This window comes from Lingula anatina, chromosome 1 (assembly GCF_051362555.1).
Source record: "Lingula anatina isolate TDL-2025a chromosome 1, LinAna3.0, whole genome shotgun sequence".
Lineage (NCBI taxonomy): Eukaryota > Metazoa > Brachiopoda > Lingulata > Lingulida > Lingulidae > Lingula > Lingula anatina.
In genome coordinates, this window is record NC_141767.1 from 8,931,646 (window position 1) to 8,953,685 (window position 22,040).

The 22,040-nt window shown below is 33.9% G+C and overlaps 1 protein-coding gene across 4 annotated transcripts; it reads left to right on the forward strand.

Annotated features, from left to right (window-relative positions):
• Positions 1-10: 10 nt before the first annotated feature.
• On the forward strand, positions 11-22,035 carry LOC106179775 (exportin-7). 4 transcript variants are annotated; one of them, XM_086996129.1, is made up of 30 exons: positions 11-70; positions 858-1,004; positions 1,626-1,719; positions 1,974-2,044; positions 2,291-2,386; positions 2,594-2,671; positions 3,321-3,344; positions 7,669-7,818; positions 8,093-8,219; positions 8,570-8,643; positions 8,897-9,016; positions 9,454-9,600; positions 13,140-13,312; positions 13,536-13,593; positions 13,923-14,055; positions 14,372-14,477; positions 14,893-15,028; positions 15,275-15,348; positions 15,599-15,743; positions 16,070-16,229; positions 16,406-16,476; positions 16,705-16,793; positions 17,094-17,201; positions 17,609-17,691; positions 17,921-18,135; positions 18,320-18,458; positions 18,840-19,000; positions 19,290-19,388; positions 19,776-19,903; positions 20,135-22,035. In XM_086996129.1, exons 1-30 carry the CDS (start codon positions 56-58, stop codon positions 20,229-20,231), a joined length of 3,318 nt encoding a protein of 1,105 aa, XP_086852255.1. In that variant the 5' UTR covers positions 11-55; the 3' UTR covers positions 20,232-22,035. The 4 variants fall into 4 exon arrangements, with proteins under 4 accessions (XP_086852255.1, XP_086852261.1, XP_086852267.1 ...); XM_086996135.1 differs by having other exon boundaries at positions 2,594-2,662; XM_086996141.1 differs by lacking the exon at positions 3,321-3,344.
• The last annotated feature ends 5 nt before the right edge of the window (positions 22,036-22,040 follow it).

A 22,040-nucleotide genomic window follows, 5' to 3' on the forward strand; every position in this document is an offset into this window, starting at 1 on the left:
TTGGGACTATCTTGACCACGCAGGCGCATTACATTTCCATGAGGAGAAAACAAAAATGGCGGAAGAGCAGGTGAGTTTAGAAATTTCAAATAGCTGGACGTTTTTGTAACGAATGCAACCACAAAATATATAACTGATGTACACGAAATGTGTGTTTTATTATAATGTTTTAACCGTATGATTGTAGAGTAAAGTCATCCTTTATGCGTGCAGAAAACCACCTGTTGTTTCAATGCATGATTCTCAACGCAATAACAAATGAATGTTGTGCGTGATTAATCCTGCCTACACTGTCCAGAATATTTCTTTTCTCGGATCAAAATAAGACTGTGTATTTGCAAATGCTACTGCATATTGTAGCTCTAAATATGGATGTTAATTAAACTTGCTCTACAAGAGTTAATCTTGACTTGATTAGCACAATGACATTAACATGTACCCTGGACGTTCCTAAGGTTTAAAACAAGGTAAAGGTGAAAAATGTTTTGTTGCTCCTAATAGACAAATGCAAGTATAAAATAGTGTTGGCCCTTATGTCAAAAAGAGTAAATGATCTAGTGAGTGGTCAATTCAATGATAGATTGAAACTGAGTGTCTGCACAAAGGCAGATTTTTGCATAAAGGCATTACTAAATGTCTTTTCACAGCTTACAATGATTTTTATGCAGATGGTCCAAGAAAATTTCCTTATAATTAAGGATGTGTTGATGTTATACAGGTTTTAAATATTTAAAAGGAATAACATAAGTCACAATTTTGAAAAGCAAGAATTAATTAAAAATGTATACTGCAAGGTTTTCAATGGTTTCCTATGCATAGTACTGTAATCCATTCTAAATTTCATCCTTGTGTTTCAGGAGCTGGCCCAGCTAGAGGCACTCTGTAAGCAGCTCTACGAGACCACAGATGCATCACTTAGAGCTGAAGCAGAGAAAGCACTAGTCAACTTTGCTGTCTCTCCAAGTTGTCTTAGCAAGTGCCAGTTGCTGCTTGAACGAGGAGATGTAAGAAAATATTTTCTTGTCAAATATTAAGATTTAACAATAATGTAGGATTGAAAAGTGGAAAATGCATGCAGTTACCCAGTTAGTAGCGTTTGAAATTTAAAACTAAGTCTTTGGGACCACCACTTTTTTTCAGATGTGAAGAAAATTAGACCTATCTGCAAGGGAAATCACCATTTCTCAGTCAAATAAGTGTGAACTATTTTAGGTGAAAGAGATATAGGCTGATTTATTTTGCAAACCAGATAATATCCCACTGAATTTTTTCTTTCAGCCAATAAATTTAGATGTAAAACCTTACAAGGGTTGTAATAGGCTTTAAATTAATATTTTTACCCCGTTTTGTTTTAGGAACAAATGATTCAGGCAAATATAGTACTATTGTTTTGTAAGAAATGCCCAAAATTAGTCTGTGTTAAAGCTTTTATTATTATTATTATTATTATTATTATTATTATTATTATTATTATTATATGTTATTCTTTATTATTTTTATGTCCGAGGGTTGTAGATTTGAAGCCAAATTAGTAAATCATGAGATGTACAGATCCAGATGGCAAGGCAGTATAAAAGTAAACGTGTTTGTAACACTGTTATATTTTGCTTTATAATTCATTTCAGTCTCCATATGCGCAGTTGCTTGCTGCAAGTACATTAACAAAGCTTGTGTCAAGACCAAATCAGATACTTCCTCTGGAGCAAAGGGTTGACATAAGTAAGTGACATGGCTGTCTGAGAGAGATGAATTTTCCAAGTGACATCAGTAGTTAAACTCCAGTTATTTTGATATTAACCTGCATATTACACCACAGAGAACAGATTTCTGTTGTATAAAGTAGCTGTAGTTGTGACAAAATTGCTGTACTTGTCACATAATTTCACCCATTTTTTCCCTAGTGTTTATGATTTTGAATGTATTATGATGTAAAACTGTTAAATCTGTTTTATTTTTCAACTGCTTGTCAACAGGAAACTATGTTCTCAATTACCTTGCAACAAGACCCAAGCTGCTCAATTTTGTCACTGTTGCTTTGGTTCAGGTATGTACTTTATACCCATTTCTGAGGTTTGAGTTGCTTTTCCTAATTCATTATATATACATATACTGTGCCTTAGCTTTACTACTCCCTGGAATACATATTACAAATAACATTTCCACATGCGAGAAGATGAAAATATCTAAGTTTTATACATTCAGTGCACATATAAAATGCTATTTGCATATTATTTATTTGTATATACTGCATGCTTGTTTGTTTGAACTGATATTATTTCCTTATTTTCAGTTATTTGCAAGGATAACAAAACTTGGTTGGTTTGATGTAAGCAAAGATGAGTATGTTTTCAGAAATGTTATAGATGATGTGGGCAAGTTTATACAAGTAAGTTATTTATTTATTTGCAATAATATAGTTGCATTGCACTTAATAAAAAAGGCTACAGATTGATGAAGTTTACATAATGTATGTATTCTTTTCACAGGATGAAATACTGTTGTAACAGACTGAAATAATTTACTTGCTACTGTTTAATTTCTTAAATATGAAAGGATGTGAAATAACCCTGAGCTGGATGTTTTCTGTTTCCAGAGTGGCAGCAGCCAACATGTTATGATTGGTGTTCAGTTATTGGCACAGTTGGTGTCAGAAATGAACCAGGTTAGTGAGGTACAGATAAGTTTCACTTTCTCTTTTCTTCTTTTACCCTTCACATATATGCACCTGTTCACACAGTAGATTTCCCTGATGCAGTAGTCATAGATCTGCATTGGTGAATTGTGTCATGATACTGGTTATCTTAATATTATCTTTTTTTTTTTTTACTTTTTTTAAAAATGTGTAATAGTTCATCTTTTTGGAGTCAAAAGAAATTATGTTTTAAAGACATTCTAAACTGCAAAACACATTTAGTAATCTGTCATCATTTCTTAGTTCAGATTTTTTTAGTCAAACTCTTTTTCATTTTTGCTCCCTTGCGGGAAATGTGCTGTGTAACTGTAAGGTACCTTATATTGGGTGTATAGATTTATGTCTCCATAAACAGTATTAAATATTTCATATGAATTAAATAAATTGTGTCTGTTCAAATGTACCTCATCCAATGTAAATGGTGTCTTGAATTAGCCAGATTAAAATTTTGACATGAAATTGACACATTATGTTTAGTAACATTATGTTTAAGTTCCACTAGAGTCACTGCTGCCAAAATGTAAAACTTTTTAGCATTATTTCTAAAAGTAAATTCATATTGATATTAATATAAGAAATGAAAAAATTCACTGAGATAAAGCTGAAAATTTGTTTCCCATGGTTGTAGCACTGGCAGACCGAGAATGACCTGGTAAATATCTGTAGTTCATATCATTGGAATCCCATATTTACGGCTGCTGAAATACTGCTTTGAACACCAAAGTTATGTTGTAACTTGATAGAGTTTTGAGAGAGGGCTAAGGAGTCAAGATACGCATTTAATGTGGGCAGTTCAGGGGGGAAGTATCAATAAGAGTACTTGGTTGGATTGACAAAACTGTTTTCTTATGACTGATAACAGTATATACTTTTCAAATTGAAAACAAATTTTATGTTCATGATGGCTATAAACATGAAACATTGATTTTTTTGTATAGGAAAGGAAAATTTTGATAGAAATAAAAAAGAAGGATTTTAACAATGATTTTAAGGTGTTTGAACAATGCTTTATGATTAAAATCATTTCTCTGAAAACATTGCTATTCAAAACATTTCAACTCAAAGTGGACTAACAACTGATGACTTCTTAATCCTCTTCACCCTATTTATATCTGTTATCATATAGCTGAATATTTTGGTTGGATACTCCAATATAAAACCATGACCATGGGACCCAATATTTTATGGCTGTCTACAGTGCTTAAATTTGAATCAGATTTATGTAATTCTGGACATGCTAATGAAATATTGCTGTGATTTTAAGCATAAATTTTGATGATTTTTTTGTGTGAGAATCGGTTACAGTTGAATATAACTGTTGTGAAAGAGTGTGTTTGATGCAGACCAGATTTAAGAAGACCAAGCATGATATTGCATCTTGCTATTTGCTATAAACTAAAAGTAATGGCCTATTGTAAAGGTGTTCTTGTTGTGATGTGTACAAGACTGGTATTGCCTTTGGTGTTTTATAATGAATTCCTGAATAATAATTTTTTAACAAAACTGCTGTGTGTGAACAATTCCCAGTTGTGCCAGAAAGAAATTTGTTGTTCATTTCCAAGTAGTTATTCTGTCTCATGGTCAACCTTGAACTAATAACTCAAGTGTTTGTCTCATTTTTTTATGTACAGACACAGATGTGTCTGTACATATTGCCATCACCTGCGTCTGTCGTCGCCGTCGCCGATCATGTCGCCGTCGCCGTCGCCGTCGCCGTGCACTTTCAGCGTTAACACCATAAGTGGAAGACAGTTTTACTTTTTGGCTTTATATTTACAGAGCTGACTAATATTCATAAAACGCAGGTCAAGTTCGAAAATCAGCATGATCGGGCCATTATTGTAGAATTTATGCTGTTTTTTCACTTTTTAGCATATATGCAACACTGTTAACACATTTCAAGGAAAACCGATAGGCCTGTTGTCATGAAACTCACAGGAGTAATCAGTCTTACTAAAACGCAGATCAAGTTCGAAAATCGGCATGATCGGGCCACTATTTTAGTAGTTATGCTGTTTTTTCACTTTTCAGCATATATGCAACACTGTTAACACATTTCAAGGAAAACCGATAGACCTGTTGTCATGAAACTCACAGGAGTAATCAATCTTACTAAAACGCAGGTCAAGTTCGAAAATCGGCATGATCGGGCCACCATTGTACTAGTTATGCTGTTTTTTACACTTTTCAGCATATATGCAACACTGTAAACACAATATAAGAAAAACAGACGGGCCAATTGTCATGAAAGTCACAGGAGTGTTCAATTTTACTAAAATGCAGGTTGAGTTGGTAAATCAGCATAATCGTGCCATTATTTTAGAAGGTATGCTGTTTTTTCACATTTCCTCAGATTCAATTTTTAGGCATGTTAACAGTCTCATTTTTAAACTAATAAGATACGTGAAAGTGTTTGTTTGACATTTCCTGCATCTTTACAACATTGTTAGTTGATTTTGTAAAAATGATGGTAAACATGTTATTGTGTATTGTGTAATAAAGTTTCAAAAATGGAAATAAACTCATATCATTGCAATTTGTCAGATTCAATCATTCACTATGTTCATAATCTCAGAATGGAAGAAATTGGACATTTAACACTGCTCTATTGATACTTTTCCCATCTCATCAATTTTCTTAGTTGATCATATAAAAATGGCAGTAAACTGTTAATTTTGTTTTATGTTAAAAATTGTTAGAAATGGGGAAAAAACATTTCAGAACAGTGCTGTCTTGTTTACATTTTGGCATTTTCAAGTTGTGACTTTGAAGTTCCATGGGCCTGAAGACCTTTGCTAGTCACATTTTCTGAATATCCATGATACTAATATTTTATTATTAAAAATTGATGGTCATTATGCTGTTAAACATTATTTAATGTTGTATCAAAATTTGATGAAACCCCTATTTTGGGCACTGCTCCCATGATTACCTTTTAAGAAAAACCATGTCACTTACTGTTCTCAAACTTACAGGAAAGAAACATGGGACTAAAATACAGCTTCAGTAGGCAATGCAATCTGCCAGATAAACAGTTTTTTGTGAAAATTTAATTTTTCACATATTGGCATTTTCAAGGTGTGACTTTGAAGTTCCACAGGCTTGAAGACCCAGGCTAGTCACATTTTCTGAAAATCCATGATACATATATTTTGTTATTAAAAATTGATTGTCATTATGCTGTTAACCATTATGTAATATTGCATCAGAATAGAAGAAAACACAATTTTGGGTGCTGCTGCCATGATGACCATTATGGGAAAACCATGTTACTTATGATTGCCAAACTTTCAAAAAAGAAATACAGGACTAAAATGCAGCCTAAGTTGGAAAAGCAGTCTAATTGACTTCTTTTTCTGGAAGTTTTACATTTTCAAAGTGTGAACTTGAACTCCCATGGGCCTGAAGCCTTATGCTTGTTTCACATTTTACTTAAATTGGTATTACCTGTTGAGCATAATTAAAATTTGATGTTGAATTTGCAGTTTAACATAATGTACTTTTGCATCAGAATTGACAATAGCCTATTTTGTTATTTCCTGCTTTTTGTCTGTACATTTGACAGCTTTGCTGCCTTGTTACAAAGTTGAAATTAAATGATTGAGAAAGGTGCTTGCATGTGTTATAATCCTCAGTGAAATAATATCTAGTACATTGCTGCTTCATATAAGCACTGTCTTGTATGATAATATATGTAGAATTTTATATTCACACTAATTCTGTTGTAACAAATAGTAATACTATTTGTATTGTATAAATTTGTCATTTGATTTAAAGAAAATTTAGGTATGGCAAATCCTGAATAACATCTTAGCTGCCTTTTTCTGTTGTAACTTGTGGTAACTATATAATTTAACAAGTAATTCTGCTTGTGAAAATATTAGATATAAGGTCAATTGGAATATGCATTAAGAATACCCAGTGTCAGGGGATGTCTTTGGTAGTCTCAAAAATAGAAGATGAAATTGATTTGAAATCTGCCTTTAATATAAGTAAGAATCATTAATATGTTTAAAAGATTGAGGAAAATATACAATTTGCAAAAATAAAAAAAAAAAAAATAAATAAATAAAAAGGATAATAAAATGAACTTAAATAAAGAGAAATAAAAAATAGGTTCTGTATCAGGTGCTGTTTCAGGTGCATATTGTTCTCCGTGTCTTGTCTTAGTTGTGCTCCTTTTAGAAGTTCTTGATCAGACAAAATTAGAAGCTTTTGTAGTTCTATGTGTGCAGTATGCTTGGTCTGGTTTCAATACACTAATATGGATTCTCTTTGAATCTCTGTGGCTATTTTCAGACTTTGATTAATCAGGTTATAGAAATGCATATTGTTCAAAGTTGACTGGTTTAATCTTTGAGTTCAGTCTTTTATAGCACTTTCTATTAACATTTTTGTCAGATGAAAAGAATTGAAGTGACAATTTGAGTTAATAAACAGTGAGTATTTCTTGATCTCAATACCAGCCAAGCATATTGTACTGTACCTTGTTATGTCTCTCTGTAACTTTGAACTTTTCCTGATCTAACCTAATACTAGTACGTGGGTAAGTATACTGCACATGTCAAATGAATAATTGCAATAAATTTGTCATCTTTGTAAGTCCCTTTTATTTTTAAATCACTGTTTGTGCATACAGTAATTCACACGCTTATGCCTTAGATATTCAAATAATTCTCTTTTATTAACTTAAAGTTAGACTTGATTTAAAACTAGTAAAAGTTGTGTGTAGATATGAGAGGAGAACACATGTGAGTGAATACTTACGGAATGTCATATGTTGTCTCCAGAAATTTAATAATTGCAGGGTGTTTGAGAAGGTAATTGAAAGAATAATTTATTGCAGGTGCTTCTCAAATTCTGTGCAGCCAGGTAATGATGAGGAAGCACTGTAAACAGAGCAACACCATGATTGCTTTTTTCAGTTGATTTAATACGTTCTGCATTGAATTATAAAGTTATATTTTTCTCTCAAGTCTGAAGCCAGTCGCAGCCTCACAAAGCACAGGAAGACTGTCTCTTCCTTTCGTGACACCCAGCTTTTCCAGATCTTCCAGTTGGCTTGTAGTTTGCTCAGGACAGCAGCAGGAAATATTAAAAATCTGGACTTTGGGGATGATAGTCAGGTAAACTTGATAGCTTGAAAATTTTGAATATTCCTTAGAAATTATTACACAAATTAGGATTCCATATTCATCAGAATCATGACAGATGAAATTGTTGATGTTTTTATGCACAATTCAGTTTATCTTTAGACTTTGCCATGCTGTCCCTAAATTGTAGTCGTTCAAAAGCAATACATTCTCAGGTGAATGCAACCTTTCAATTTCTTTAAGTAATGTCATTACTCTAATAATATTGTATTATCTGATAAGACAAGAATTTCATTCCTCTTTTCAGACTGGTTTATTGAGTCACACCTTAAAGCTTACCTTAAACTGTCTGACATTTGATTTCCTGGGCACCTCTACAGATGAGTCCTCAGACGATCTTTGTACTGTGCAAATACCCACAAGCTGGAGGTCAGGTAAGTGCTAGCTATAGATTAAAGATTTCAGGTCATGTTTTTTTTTTGTTTTCTGTAAATTTGACAAAATGGATTGAACATGGTCTCTTGTGTGATGATAAAAAAGTAAATTGTTTGTAGAGAGACACATTTTCTACTTATGCAGCATCACATTTCTCACATTCACCAGTCTGTAACTTTGATCAAGGGTCAAAACATTATGCCTTGTAGATAGATGAACCCTGTAAATTGTTTTGCATGAAAACCAATATTAAAGAAAATGTTTTTATTTCATTTATAATTTTTTATTTGTACTAAAAATCATTTGGACCTTGTGTAGTCAGATTTTAAACTTATTTTCTGTCTTGCAGCTTTCCTGGACTTCAGTACTTTGCAGCTGTTTTTTGACTTGTATGCAAATCTTCCACCTAGTTTAGCATCTATGGTAAGTAAGTGAAAAGTAAAATTTGAATAAAGGGCTACTACTTAGGGGAAACGGGCACATTTGTCACTTTACTTATTGTGCTCTTTAGCAAGTTGAGTTGTAGAAAGACCTTTTTTACTTTGGTGGAATCTGAGAAAGAGATTATATCAAGTAGTTACAAAGGAGGGTGGGGAATGGAAGAAAGATGCATAAAATGTTTTTTCCTATAGATGTCCATTGCAGTATTCTGACTTTTTTTAAATTTAAATTTCAGGCCTTAGCATGTTTAGTCAACATTGCCTCAGTGAGGAGGTCATTATTTGATAATGTAGAGAGAGGCAAGTTTCTGAATGAACTGGTATCAGGGGTGAAAGCTGTGCTGGACAACCCACAGGTAAGCTGGGGTTATAACATTGCCTAGGCAAAATCCCAAGTGTCATATTGCTTTGGTCTCAGATTGCCTAGATTGGCAATTCAGTTGTGACCGAGATATATCTCTTTGGATAGGTTTGGATGAATTCATGCAGAATGCAGACAGAAAGAAAAAGTGTTTCCACCTTCACTCTAAAGAATGCTCACTAGAAGTTTATTGCTCAGAAATTTGTTTGTATAGAAGCAGATCAGTAACTGTTATGTTTCCATTTTATTTTCAAAAAAGGTTATACAAAGTAGGCTTTTATTGTTACATAATTGCACCAAATTAAGCAGTATCATGGTTTTTACAAACATTTTGAGCATCCCTGACCATAAGATATAGTATATTATGCTATTGCAATGGTAAGATGAAGTTCAATATATACACATATAATGGAAATTGTTATTTGTTTCCAGGGACTGTCAGAACCTGGGTCCTACCATGAATTTTGTAGATTACTAGCTAGACTAAAATCAAATTATCAACTTGGGGAGTTGGTGAAAGTTGACAATTACCCTGAGATCATCAAAAAGGTTGCAGAGTTCACAGTAACTAGTTTACAGGTAAGTTGGTGGCTTCTTAAGAACCTTAAGTTACACAAGCAGCCATTGTTATTGTACCACCAGCGTTAGCGCTGGCGGTACACATGGTTTCGGTCTCGTCCGGATCGTTCCGCCGGCTCCGCCGGACGGCTACCGTTACCGCTTCTCCTCCTAGACGGTAAGGCCCCCCATACCCATCTCATGGATTTAGGTCACCTATAATCTCAACTCGTTCCACGTAAAATTTGGGCTTTGTCGGTATTGGGGTCTGGGTGTGGCACTCATTGCAATGCACCCTTGTCCAAAAATGGCAAAATTAAATGCTAATTATCTACCCTACGGAAGGAGTTACGGGAAAAATTTCTACAGACGGCTTTCCAAAAGTCATATGTGTAGATTTCAAATATACCCTCAGATTTGACCTTTGACCTTTACTTCAAGGTCAAATGGGCCAAAATTTTCAAAAAAATGAAATTTTTTACGAAAAAAAAATTTTTTGCCCTGTTATTCAGACACCACACAGACTTAACCAATAATATTATTGGAAAGTGTTACCCTTCAGGTCATCTTTCATCTCCGTGAATTTGGGGTCAATCGGTGCATTTTCACAGGAGTAGCGGCCATAAGATACCGAAACTGAAAACTGTCTCTAATTCGGGAACCGTTAATGCTAGAGACCAATTCTTTTTTGCATTTTGTAGAGCATGTAAAGCCCAACACTGGAGGTGGTCTCGGTTTTTTTGTATTCCATACGGTTTTCGAGTTACGCTGTATCAAAAAGTACATATTGGTGGTGAAAGGAAAATGTACGGAAGCCCACTGGTGCCATATGTAGAAAAAAAAATTATCTCGAAATTTCGAGATACTATTTTGAAATTTGAACAAAAAAATTTACCACCAGAGTTAGCGCTGTCGGTACACATGGTTTCGGTCCCGTCCGGTCCGTTCCGCCGGCTCCGCCGCCATGTTACCGTTACCGCTTCTCCTCCTAGACGGTAAGGGCCCCCGTACCCATCTCATGGATTTAGGTCACCTATAATCTCAACTCGTTCCACGTAAAATTTGGGCTTTGTCGGTATTGGGGTCTGGGTGTGGCACTCATTGCAATGCACCCTTGTCTAAAAATGGCAAAATTAAATGCTAATTATCTACCCTACAGAAGGAGTTACGGGAAAAATTTCTATAGACGGCTTTCCAAAAGTCATATGTGTAGATTTCAAATATACCCTCGGATTTGACCTTTGACCTTTACTTCAAGGTCAAATGGGTCAAAATTTTCAAAAAAATGAAATTTTTTACGAAAAAAAATTTTTTTGCCCTGTTATTCAGACGCCACACAGACTTAACCAATAATATTATTGGAAAGTGTTACCCTTCAGGTCATCTTTCATCTCCGTGAATTTGGGGTCAATCGGTGCATTTTCACAGGAGTAGCGGCCATAAGATACCGAAACTGAAAACTGTCTCTAATTCGGGAACCGTTAATGCTAGAGACCCATTCTTTTTTGCATTTTGTAGAGCATGTAAAGCCCAACACTGGAGGTGGTCTCGGTTTTTTTGTATTCCATACGGTTTTCGAGTTACGCTGTATCAGAAAGTACATATTGGTGGTGAAAGGAAAATGTACGGAAGCCGACTGGTGCCATATGTAGAAAAAAAAATTATCTCGAAATTTCGAGATACTATTTTGAAATTTGAACAAAAAAAATTTTTATCTCGAAATTTCGAGATAGCATTTTGAAATTTGAACAAAAAAAAAATTATCTCGAAATTTCGAGATAGCATTTTGATATTTGAGCAAAAAAATTTATCTCGAAATTTCGAGATAGTATTTTGAAATTTGAACAAAAAAAATGCTATCTCGAAATTTCGAGATAATTTTTTTTTTCAACATATGGCACCAGTCGGCTTCCGTAAAAATGTGCAGTACGGTAATGGATAATAAATTTTGAACTCCGGAAAAATAAAACATAATGCTTGGCAAAGCAGACAACTTGTGGTCAAAAATGACATTATTTTATCAAATTTAAACTTCTGCAACTTCAGAGAACCTCCCATTTCAAGAACTTTGACCAAAATGACCTTTTCTTTATTTTAATTAAAATTTTTCTGTAGGAAATTTATGGCACATTATGGTAACTCCAAAATTATAACATTTAGTCCCTTATATCTCCAAAACTGGCAGAGATAGGTCCATAGTTACTATTGAAGTTGAATAGGAAGTCATATACTGGCAATCTTACTGTGACCTTGACATTGACCTTTGACCTACTTTTCACCATGAACTGAACTTTGCAAATTTTGCTTCCCTTTTATCTCCAAAACTGGCAGAGATAGGTCCATAGTTACTATTGAAGTTGAATAGGAAGTCATATACTGGCAATCTTACTGTGACCTTGAAATTGACCTTTGACCTACTTATCACCATGAACTGAACTTTGCAAATTTTGCTTCCCTTTTATCTCCAAAACTGGCAGAGATAGGTCCATAGTTACTATTGAACTTGAATAGGAAGTCATATACTGGCAATTTTACTGTGACCTTGAAATTGACCTTTGACCTACTTTTCACCTTGAACTGAACTTTGCAAAATTTGCTTCCCTTTTATCTCCAAAACTGGCAGAGATAGGTCCATAGTTACTATTGAACTTGCATAGGAAGTCATATACTGGCAATTTTAATGTGACCTTGAAATTGACCTTTGACCTTCTTTTCACCATGAACTGAACTTTGCAAATTTTGCTTCCCTTTTATCTCCAAAACTGGCAGAGATAGGTCCATAGTTACTATTGAAGTTGAATAGGAAGTCATATACTGGCAATCTAAATGTGACCTTGAAATTGACCTTTGACCTACTTTTCACCATGAACTGAACTTTGCAAATTTTGCTTCCCTTTTATCTCCAAAACTGGCAGAGATAGGTCCATAGTTACTATTGAAGTTGAATAGGAAGTCATATACTGGCAATCTTACTGTGACCTTGAAATTGACCTTTGACCTACTTTTCACCATGAACTGAACTTTGCAAATTTTGCTTCCCTTTTATCTCCAAAACTGGCAGAGATAGGTCCATAGTTACTATTGAAGTTGGATAGGAAGTCATATACTGGCAATTTACTGTGACCTTGAAATTGACCTTTGACCTACCTTACAATGAACTTAACTTTGATTGCACCATTTTTAGTTATATATATTTTTTGCATATTTTGAAAATTCTTGTTGATTGCATTTTTACAGCTTGTCAAGCACAAGACTGGTGGCTGCACCCCTTATTTTGTGTATGTGGGGGTCTATACGAATGCGCTTGCTCCAGCTGGTGGTACAATATTCGGAGGCGGTATCGCCTCTCTGATCCTCTAGTATTATTACTGGAATTGATCTATCATCTATTTTTAAATAAATCTTGTTTATGTCAAAAGGAAAAATAGGGAAATAAGACTATTAAGATAAACATTGAAAAGATCAAGATGATATAATTAAGCATAACTCTTTTTTTCCATTTTTTATCTGACCAATTTTATTTCCATCATAAACCTTGGTGTGAATATTTTGCTTTCTAGATGTGGCAGTTTGCCCCCAACAGTATTCACTATCTGCTCAGTCTGTGGCAGAGGATGGTGGCCTCGGTGCCCTATGTTAAGGCTACAGAACCCCACCTGCTGGAGACGTATACACCAGAGGTGACCAAGGCATACATCACATCTAGGCTGGAGTCAGTGGCTGTTGTATTAAGGTGAGTTATCCATGTTGGATTGGTCTTTTGGCTTAATAAATGGTGGGCTCAGTTTTTATTCTCCTTAAATCAGATAATAACAATTGATATTTCAGGAAAAAAAATTATCTATTTTTTAAGATGAACTTAAAGATACAGCCAAAAATATTTATGGAATAGCAAATACAGTTAAACTAATTTTCTCCAAAACTGAATATAGTAACTAGTTTGACATGTATTTTAGAGAAGGAATAGAAGATCCACTTGATGACCAGGGACTAGTTTCCCAACAATTAGACCAGGTGAGTTGAATATAACTTTTTTTCTCATTAAAAATTCTCTGTGCTTGCTTATAAGTCATATATTATCACTGATAATAACTGAGTTATGCTATCCTGTAAAGTATTAGGGCTTTTTGACATGAGTTGATGAGTGATTGATGGTGTAGGGATGTGCCTCTCTGTGAACTTGCATACACTTGTTATGTGTATGTTTACTTGTGTGTAAGAATGTGCAACATTGGTATAAGTATGTGTAGTAGATTATATTGGTTCACTTATTGTCAGTTGTAACTTCTATTTTTTTAGTTTAATGGATAGTGTTATGTTGAAGTCTTTTTGTTTTGTTTCAGTTATCAACAATTGGTCGGTGTGAATATGAGAAGACATGTACATTGCTTGTTACATTGTTTGATGAGGCTGCCAATAAATATCAGGAGTTTGTGACAGCTGGGCAGAGAGGGTTCGATATTGCTGTTCAAGAAGGTACTGCAGCTTATTCTTAAATAATGTTTTCACTATGGCAGTTTATCAGATACTGTTAAAACTTTCATTTTTGCTTCTGGATGTTTTTGTAATGATTTTTTATACTAGTATCAGCAACTTTTTATGTTTTCTGTTTTTGTGATAATGCTGCTCAAAGTTCCCAAACTGTTACTAACCATTGGCCTTTAATAGTGTTATTTCATTTCTTTATTTATATTATTAATCAATATTATAATAAGTATTCTTAGAAATTTTTTCATGATTCAGTTTGTCAGTTCGGCAACAGTTAATCTGTGAAATGTATTCTCTATTTCAGGCCGCCTAACGTGGCTTGTATATATAATTGGTGCTGTGATAGGAGGGCGTGTTTCATTTGCTAGCACAGATGATCATGATGCTATGGATGGGGAGCTGGTTTGCAGGTCAGAGCTTTGCATCGCCTAAATTTTTTTTACAATTTTTATTTTTCTTATGGCAATGCAGCTAATTTAAATTCATCAAAACTTTAAAATAACCATGTATGGAAGCAGGTTTTTAATGTTGTTATTATGATATTTATTATCAATTATCTAGACCCATGCAGTAGCATAGATGTGGGGTAGGGTCTCTGGGGCCATTGGTGATTTTATATTCTTTTACTTGTAATTAATTATATTCTAACATGCAACAATAATTGCCACATAAATTTTTTCTACAAAGATAATCCTTGTGCTGTCTTCAATTGATTTCATATTTTACATATGTAGTCTAGTATCATATTACAATATCAAAAGGCATTAAAGATATGAAAAAAATAATATGTGAAAGCTATTGAAACAGAATATGTATTTCATACAGGGTCCTTCAGCTAATGAATTTAACAGATTCCCGTCTTGCGGAAAGAGGGTGTGAAAAATTAGACTTGGCTATGCTTAGCTTCTTTGAGCAGTTCAGGAAGATTTATGTTGGAGATCAAGTACAGAAAACTTCCAAGGTAGTGTTTTTATTCCACTCTGATGCATTGTGCTTAAGAGAAAAGTAAAAGTTGCAATATTTTTAAGTTCATTGTCTTGCATATAAGTTGTTGTTTTTTGTTGTTTTTTCAGGATATTTCTTGATGTCTTTTTTGTCATGATGCTTTATAAATTTCTATAGTTTTTCTCATTTAGTGCATATATTTATTTACTGTATCAAAAAGTTTCTCAGCACTATGTCAGGTGTCCTTTGTTCTGTGATCTAGGTATATAGAAGGCTGTCAGAGGTGCTTGGGCTTGGGGATGAATCTATGGTGCTAAGTGTGTTTGTTGGGAAAATGTAAGTTTATAATTACAGTTTAGTCATTTCTGTTTTATAATCATTTGCTGATTTATAAATTATAATTGATTATTATTTCAAAGAAGGTATAAAGAACAAGACAATATTACTTCATTTCATGAAAATTTTTGTGTATTATGTATATGATATTGAACCATGTAAATTCTGGCTTGATTAGAATGTGATATTAAATCATATAAGTAGGGCTCTAATATATTATGTCAGCATTTTATTCCTTTGATGATTTCAGAATCACAAATTTAAAGTACTGGGGTGGAAGTGAGCTGATAATCAACAAGACTTTACAGCTGCTCAGCGACCTGTCTGTGGGCTACAGCAGTGTGCGCAAACTAGTCAAACTAGAGGCTGTGCAATTTGTTCTCAATAGCCATACAGTAAGTACAAAGGAGTTGTGATTTAGTTATATCTATATGAATTATAGCTGCAGTTTTAATGGAATTGATCATCTAAGGGTTTTATAAACACCATGAGGAAAGTTAAATTTGGGGATAAATGTGAAATATAAAGCCATAAATATGAGAATTTGACATTGGATATTGGAAAATTGAGTGAGACATTGTTAGCTTCAGTAATAGTACAAACAATTTTTTATCACTAATGAAAAGAAAATGAAAATAAGCTGAATTTTTGATGAAAATTTGCTTAAAGGCTTGAAAGTAACTATTATGATATTATTAATAGATCAAAATTTCTATTTCAGAGTGAGCATTTCCCATTCTTGGGCACTGCCAATACAGGCACCAATAGGATCAAAGACATGCGGTGCCGCACCATCTTCTATACAGCTCTGGGCCGCCTCCTCATGGTGGACCTGGGAGAGGATGAGGAGAGGTTTGAACTTTTCATGATGCCACTTACAGGTAGGATATTGGATGATAGCTGGGTTATGCCATTAAAGTGATATTTTAAGTTATCATTATTAGCAGGAAGAGGTGGAGTAAGAAAATTACTTATATTCAAGGTGTTTATAGCCTAGTAGAAATATGTTATTACTGGTCAGTAAGACTGGTTTGTTAAATTGTATCTTAATCTTCAGGTGCATTTGATGCAGTTGGCAACATGTTGGCAGCAGCAGAAACCCCAAATTTCAGGGAAGCAGAGGTCAAGGTAGGTCAAGATCAAGAGTTGAGGTTAAGCAAGTTCAGTAGGTGTCTTAAACACTCTTGCAGCATTTTATATTTGGTATATTATTTACTGAAAGATATTTTGTTATGTTTGTTTAGTGGATTGTTTGAAGTGTGTGTCATTGCATTTACATTTACATGCAGTTATGTTCATGCATTGATGAGCATAGTGAACTTTGTTTGTGATTCATACATAAAATGTCTTTTTCAGAGAGCTTTGATAGGCCTTGCCCGGGATCTCAGAGGAGTTGCATTTGCATTTAACACAAAAACCAGTTATATGATGCTCTTTGATTGGGTGTATCCTTGAGTTTAGTCTGGAATAATAATAATTTTACTTCAATTACCCCCTTTTCCTCATGATTGTAATGCTGAAGGTCATTAAAACTTGAAGAAAAGGATTTTTAGGTCTCAGTAATTATTGTTTACATAACTGTTTGCCATTATGTTGTATAAAAATATTGAATTTTTAATTGAAAAAAAAATTTAATTGAAAAAAAAAATTTTTTTTTAATTGAAAAGTAGAATTATTTTGCAGATGTCATTGTGAATTTGTCAGTTATTTTAATATCCCGTTCACTTTCCTTGACATGTATACAGTTACCCTACATATACTCCCATATTGTTACGGGCAGTTGAACTGTGGTACCATGACCCAGCCGTGACCACACCAATACTCAAACTCATGGCAGAGCTAGCTCAGAACAGGTCTGTATGGGTACATCTCTTAAGACAATGATCACAGTAGGCTTTTTGAAACATGATGCCACACCCCACTGAAGGTGACAGGCAGTGAGAGCATTATCTTGAAATTAAGTTGTGAATTGGCTATAACTTTTACTATATAATCTCATTGTTATTATGTCTTATCTGGAGAACACTTAAATATGTGCAGAAAAGGCTGTGAATTATTAAAAAAAGTTTTTTCTTAGCATGGCGAGTTTCATGTTGATTATCGGATACTTGCTACCTTTTTTGTACTGATCTTGTCAAAATTTTGGTTCAGTTCATTTTAATTTTTTTTCACTAATGGTTTTCCATTTTGAAAATTGATAGGGCATTGTAAGATGCTTTCTGTTTATTTGACATAATCTTTTATTTTGTGTAATCTTCAGATCTCAAAGATTACAGTTTGATGTCTCTTCGCCAAATGGGATTTTGTTGTTCAGAGAAATCAGCAAAATTATGGTGGCCTATGGTAGGTGCATGTTGATTGAGTTTGTTGTGGTCCATTTAATAGTAATTTTTTTGTTATGGATTATTTAAAAGAAAGTTTCTTAAACTTGCATGAAAAGTAAATTGGAGTAGAATTTCTTGTAATATTTCATGTTTGAATATAGCACAGGAAAAGAAGCTTAGTATGTTTTCAGAAAGTAATTATTATAATTTAATGTAATATTTTTAATTTGGAATTTTATGTTTTCCAGGTTCACGTATACTTAGTCTTGGAGACATCCCCAAAGATCAAATGTATCCAATGAAACTGAAGGGCATTTCTATTTGCTTTAATATGTTAAAGGCAGCATTGTGTGGCGGCTATGTGAATTATGGCGTCTTCAGGCTCTATGGGGATGATGCTCTGGAGAACGCTTTGCAAATGTTTGTGAAGCTTCTGTTGTCAATACCCCAAGGAGACCTTTTGGTAAGTCCTCTGCTATGGAGGAGCACTGTGAACAAAATTGAAATGAAACATGATGGGCAGATTGCTTTCATACAGCAGCTAATCTTTTAAGACTGAAAATTGCTATAGACACGAGTGTTTATATTATTTAAGATATTGATTTTGTGTGTAATTTTTTTATAATTTTCTCTATTTTTTTAAACAGGATTACCCAAAACTCAGCCAAACTTACTATGGCCTTTTAGAATGCATAGCACAAGACCACATGACATTCATTAGTAATTTAGAGCCTCAAGTCTTTCTGTATATCTTGTCCACAATATCTGATGGGCTCACAGCATTAGGTGAGTTTTATATAACATACTAGATAAAGATTTTTTTTTATTTCTATTGTACTAGATAAAGAATTTTTTTTATTTCTATTGAATAAGTACAAATATATCCATTCAAAATTTTCTTTATAAATCCACTGGCAGTGTTAAAGATTATAGTTGGTAATAGTGGAGAAATGTGTTTTTATGTTATAATCTGTAGCCTAATTGAAATTCTGTTAATTATTTAATTGCCTTATCAGTTTCAATTACAAACACAGGACTGTTTCTTAACTGCATTGTCACACCCACTGTCACATCTAACACACTTGCAATGATAATGTTTAGTGCACTGACAAGATGTACTTTTCTCTTTTTTCCCCTACAAAAACGCTGTTTTATATCATTTTTCAGATACAATGGTTTGTACAGGTTGCTGTGCAGTCCTGGACAACATTGTTACTCATCTGTTTAAACGCCTCACCAAAAAGCACAAGAAACCCCACCCACATCAGGTTGGAGACAGTGAAACCTTCCTTAGAGTTCTGGAGTTACATCCAGATATATTACAACAGGTGAGTCTGTGTATTAACACCAGGCAAATTTGGCATCTTTTGTTTAAACAAGGTGCCACTTCTGTCACATAATATGTTATATAATAGGAACACCATCTAGTGAATTTTTTGTTGAAAGTAATAGAATGTTAAATGCAGTATATTAAATATGGTGAAATTGTATGTAAAAGACAAATTTAGGCCCTATAGAAACAACCTTTTGCTAGTATACTAAATTTCTCTTTAAGATCCCAGTTTTGTTAAACCAGACTGTCACAATAACTTAAAGGCTGTTACTTTTTTCTCTCAGATGCTTTCTACAGTTTTGAATATCATCATGTTTGAGGACTGCAGGAACCAGTGGTCTATGTCCAGGCCTCTTTTAGGTCTCATACTGCTCAATGAAGAAGTGAGTATTAGGCATGCTAGGTCTTATACTACTCCGTATAACTCGATATGCCTTATTACTAAGTTAAGAAGTGAGTGTTACATGCCAGGTCTTATTCTGCACAATGGAAAATTTTTTATTCATGTAAGATCTTATGGGCCTCAAGGAAAGCATGGATATTTAGTAAAGATTGAGAGTAGAATTATTTCTGTGTCTTGGTTCCATTACAGCTGTCTTGGTGCACAGTGGGTAAGATGAGATGTCAGAGAAGAATGTTAAAAACAATGAATTTAATTTTATTTATTATTATTTTTTTTTTTCATTTTATTTTATTTTTTATTTAAATAATCCTAAGTTTCTTTTTGGGTTAAATTTTTATTATCAAATAATGATTTTTTTTTATTTCAGTATTTCAACAAACTGCGAGACAATATTATTTCCAGCCAGCCAGCAGACAAGCAGCAAGCAATGGCACAGTGCTTTGAAAGCCTAATGGATGGCATTGAAAGGTCTTTGCTGACCAAAAATAGAGATAGGTAAGGGATACTTTTACCCTTGTGATATTCTGGTAGCTCCTTGTTAGATAGCATCGAATATTATATTTAATTTCTCAAAGCTTAAAAATCCTCTTTTTGATCCAGCAGATGAGAAGTTCTTACTTCTTTAATCTTTGGCAAAAATTAAAACCACAAAAGTTAAAATTACAAAATTTGTAAATATTTTTTGATATTTTGATAGGAATGTTATTCAAACTTTTTTCTTACCAGGTTTACGCAGAATTTATCAGTTTTCCGTCGCGATGTCAATGACTCACTGAAAGCACCTACATCAAATGTTACTTCCTTGAATGACATGATGAGTTAACACTTGGCAATGTGGAAAAATTCCATCTGATACAGTGGTTAAGGTGATCTTGAAGACAGGGCTCTGGAATAACGTCAAGAATACCGAGAGCATTCTGTTTGATGCCAAAATCATGGAAAGAAGAGAATCATCCGCAGAGGGGTTATAAAGCAGTGCTTTAAATAAGCACCACATCCCAAGAATTAACACATGGTTGCTGGTGTTTTTCTTTTTGATGCCAAAGTCAATGAAAGAATAGATTTGTCATCACGACAGTCGTTTAACAGATGCCCAAGATAGGAAATAAAAACACTTCCACAAAGAAAGCAGTTCAATGTAGCAGTTTTAATAATAGGAGTGTTGTTCCTTGATCCAAAATCATGGAAATGCTTTGAAAAAATTAATAAGGTTTTGAAGAATGAATGCTTTGCTACAATGTTTATGAAATACAGAAAATCAATGTCTTATTTGATTCTTCTTGTGTAAGGAGGCATTAATTCTTATTGGGGGAAAACCCATTGATCTAGAAGACGTATAATACAGGAAATGCCAAATTTTCATGGTTCCTTAAGAGCCCTGGTGCACTTTGTATTCATGCTTATGGTAAAATGGAAGAAGATATAAGATTGAACTTGAAGGCTGTATTTGTTCCATGTAGTGCTTACCAGTGCTTGAGACAGAGACCCAAATAGCCTTTCCAATCCAATAGAAATGTGGGATATTGTTATGGAATGCTAACTCTGACTCATCTGAAATCTTTTAAAGACTTGCTTATCAAGAGGGAAACAATTTCTGAGTGCATGAAAAAGAGTTGCATTATAAATGTTGATTCAAAATGTCTCGTGGAGTGATTGGGCCAACATGTAATAGTTGAGGTTATCTGCAGTTGGTGGCACTGTCATAAGCTTGTGGATGTATTATACATTCAGAATTGTATGTGAATGCATGTAAATGAAGGATGCAAACACAATGCTAAACATTCCGAGATTTTGTTGTCCTACTAAAAGAAGCCTAGTTTGAAAGAGTAATGAATACTTCTAAAAAAGTATAGAGTATTTGCATGCCTTTCAGCATTTCAGTAACTGCCTGTTTATATCTCGAGTAGTTTGAATTTAAGAAAAGGTATGGTCATACAAGATATAGTCAACAACTCGTGTTCATTTCAGTCTTAGTGGATTGCTGATATGAAATTCAATCACTGACATCTCATTTTAATAGTGCTAGTAGTAATTGCATTAGCTATTCCTTTCAAATGACATCATTTCATCAGCTATCACTACATTTTCATAATTGGAACTTGATGAATTGGAGAAAACTTATCTAATGATGATGTTTTACACTGCCATATTGAATTATAGTTTCTGTTGATGAATTAGTGGGCATTGCTTTATAACAGTAGGCTTGGGATGAAAAGCGTAGAAGGATGTGAAATTTGATTTCAGGGGAAATGTCAGTTAAGATAACAATCTTGACTTATAGATTTCATCTCTGGAAAAAATTGTCTATTTTTTGCAAAGCTTTATAGTCTACCCTCTGTACAGAATTACCAGTGGTTGGTTGGTGGACACTTTAAAGGTCACAATTCTCTATCAAGACATCAATGTGGTTCAAATAGAATAGGTATTGGGTCCCTCACTAAGAATTATGCCAGATGATGCTCCTGGGTTGTTTTGTTGGAAGCAATTAATACTGTTGACGGTTGTATTGAGAGTAATGTGGTAACAAAAAGTCTGTATTCTGCGGATGGAACAGTTTTGCAAAGGGTCAAGCTTCTGAACTTTGTTTATATAATAAAGTGATGAAAAAATTCATTGAATCAACAAAATTATT

Coding starts and splice junctions, on each gene's coding strand:
- LOC106179775 (XM_086996129.1), top strand. Junction 13,594..13,922: donor TTTCCCAACAATTAGACCAG/GTGAGTTGAATA, acceptor GTTTTGTTTCAG/TTATCAACAATTGGTCGGTG. Junction 15,029..15,274: donor AAGTACAGAAAACTTCCAAG/GTAGTGTTTTTA, acceptor TCTGTGATCTAG/GTATATAGAAGGCTGTCAGA.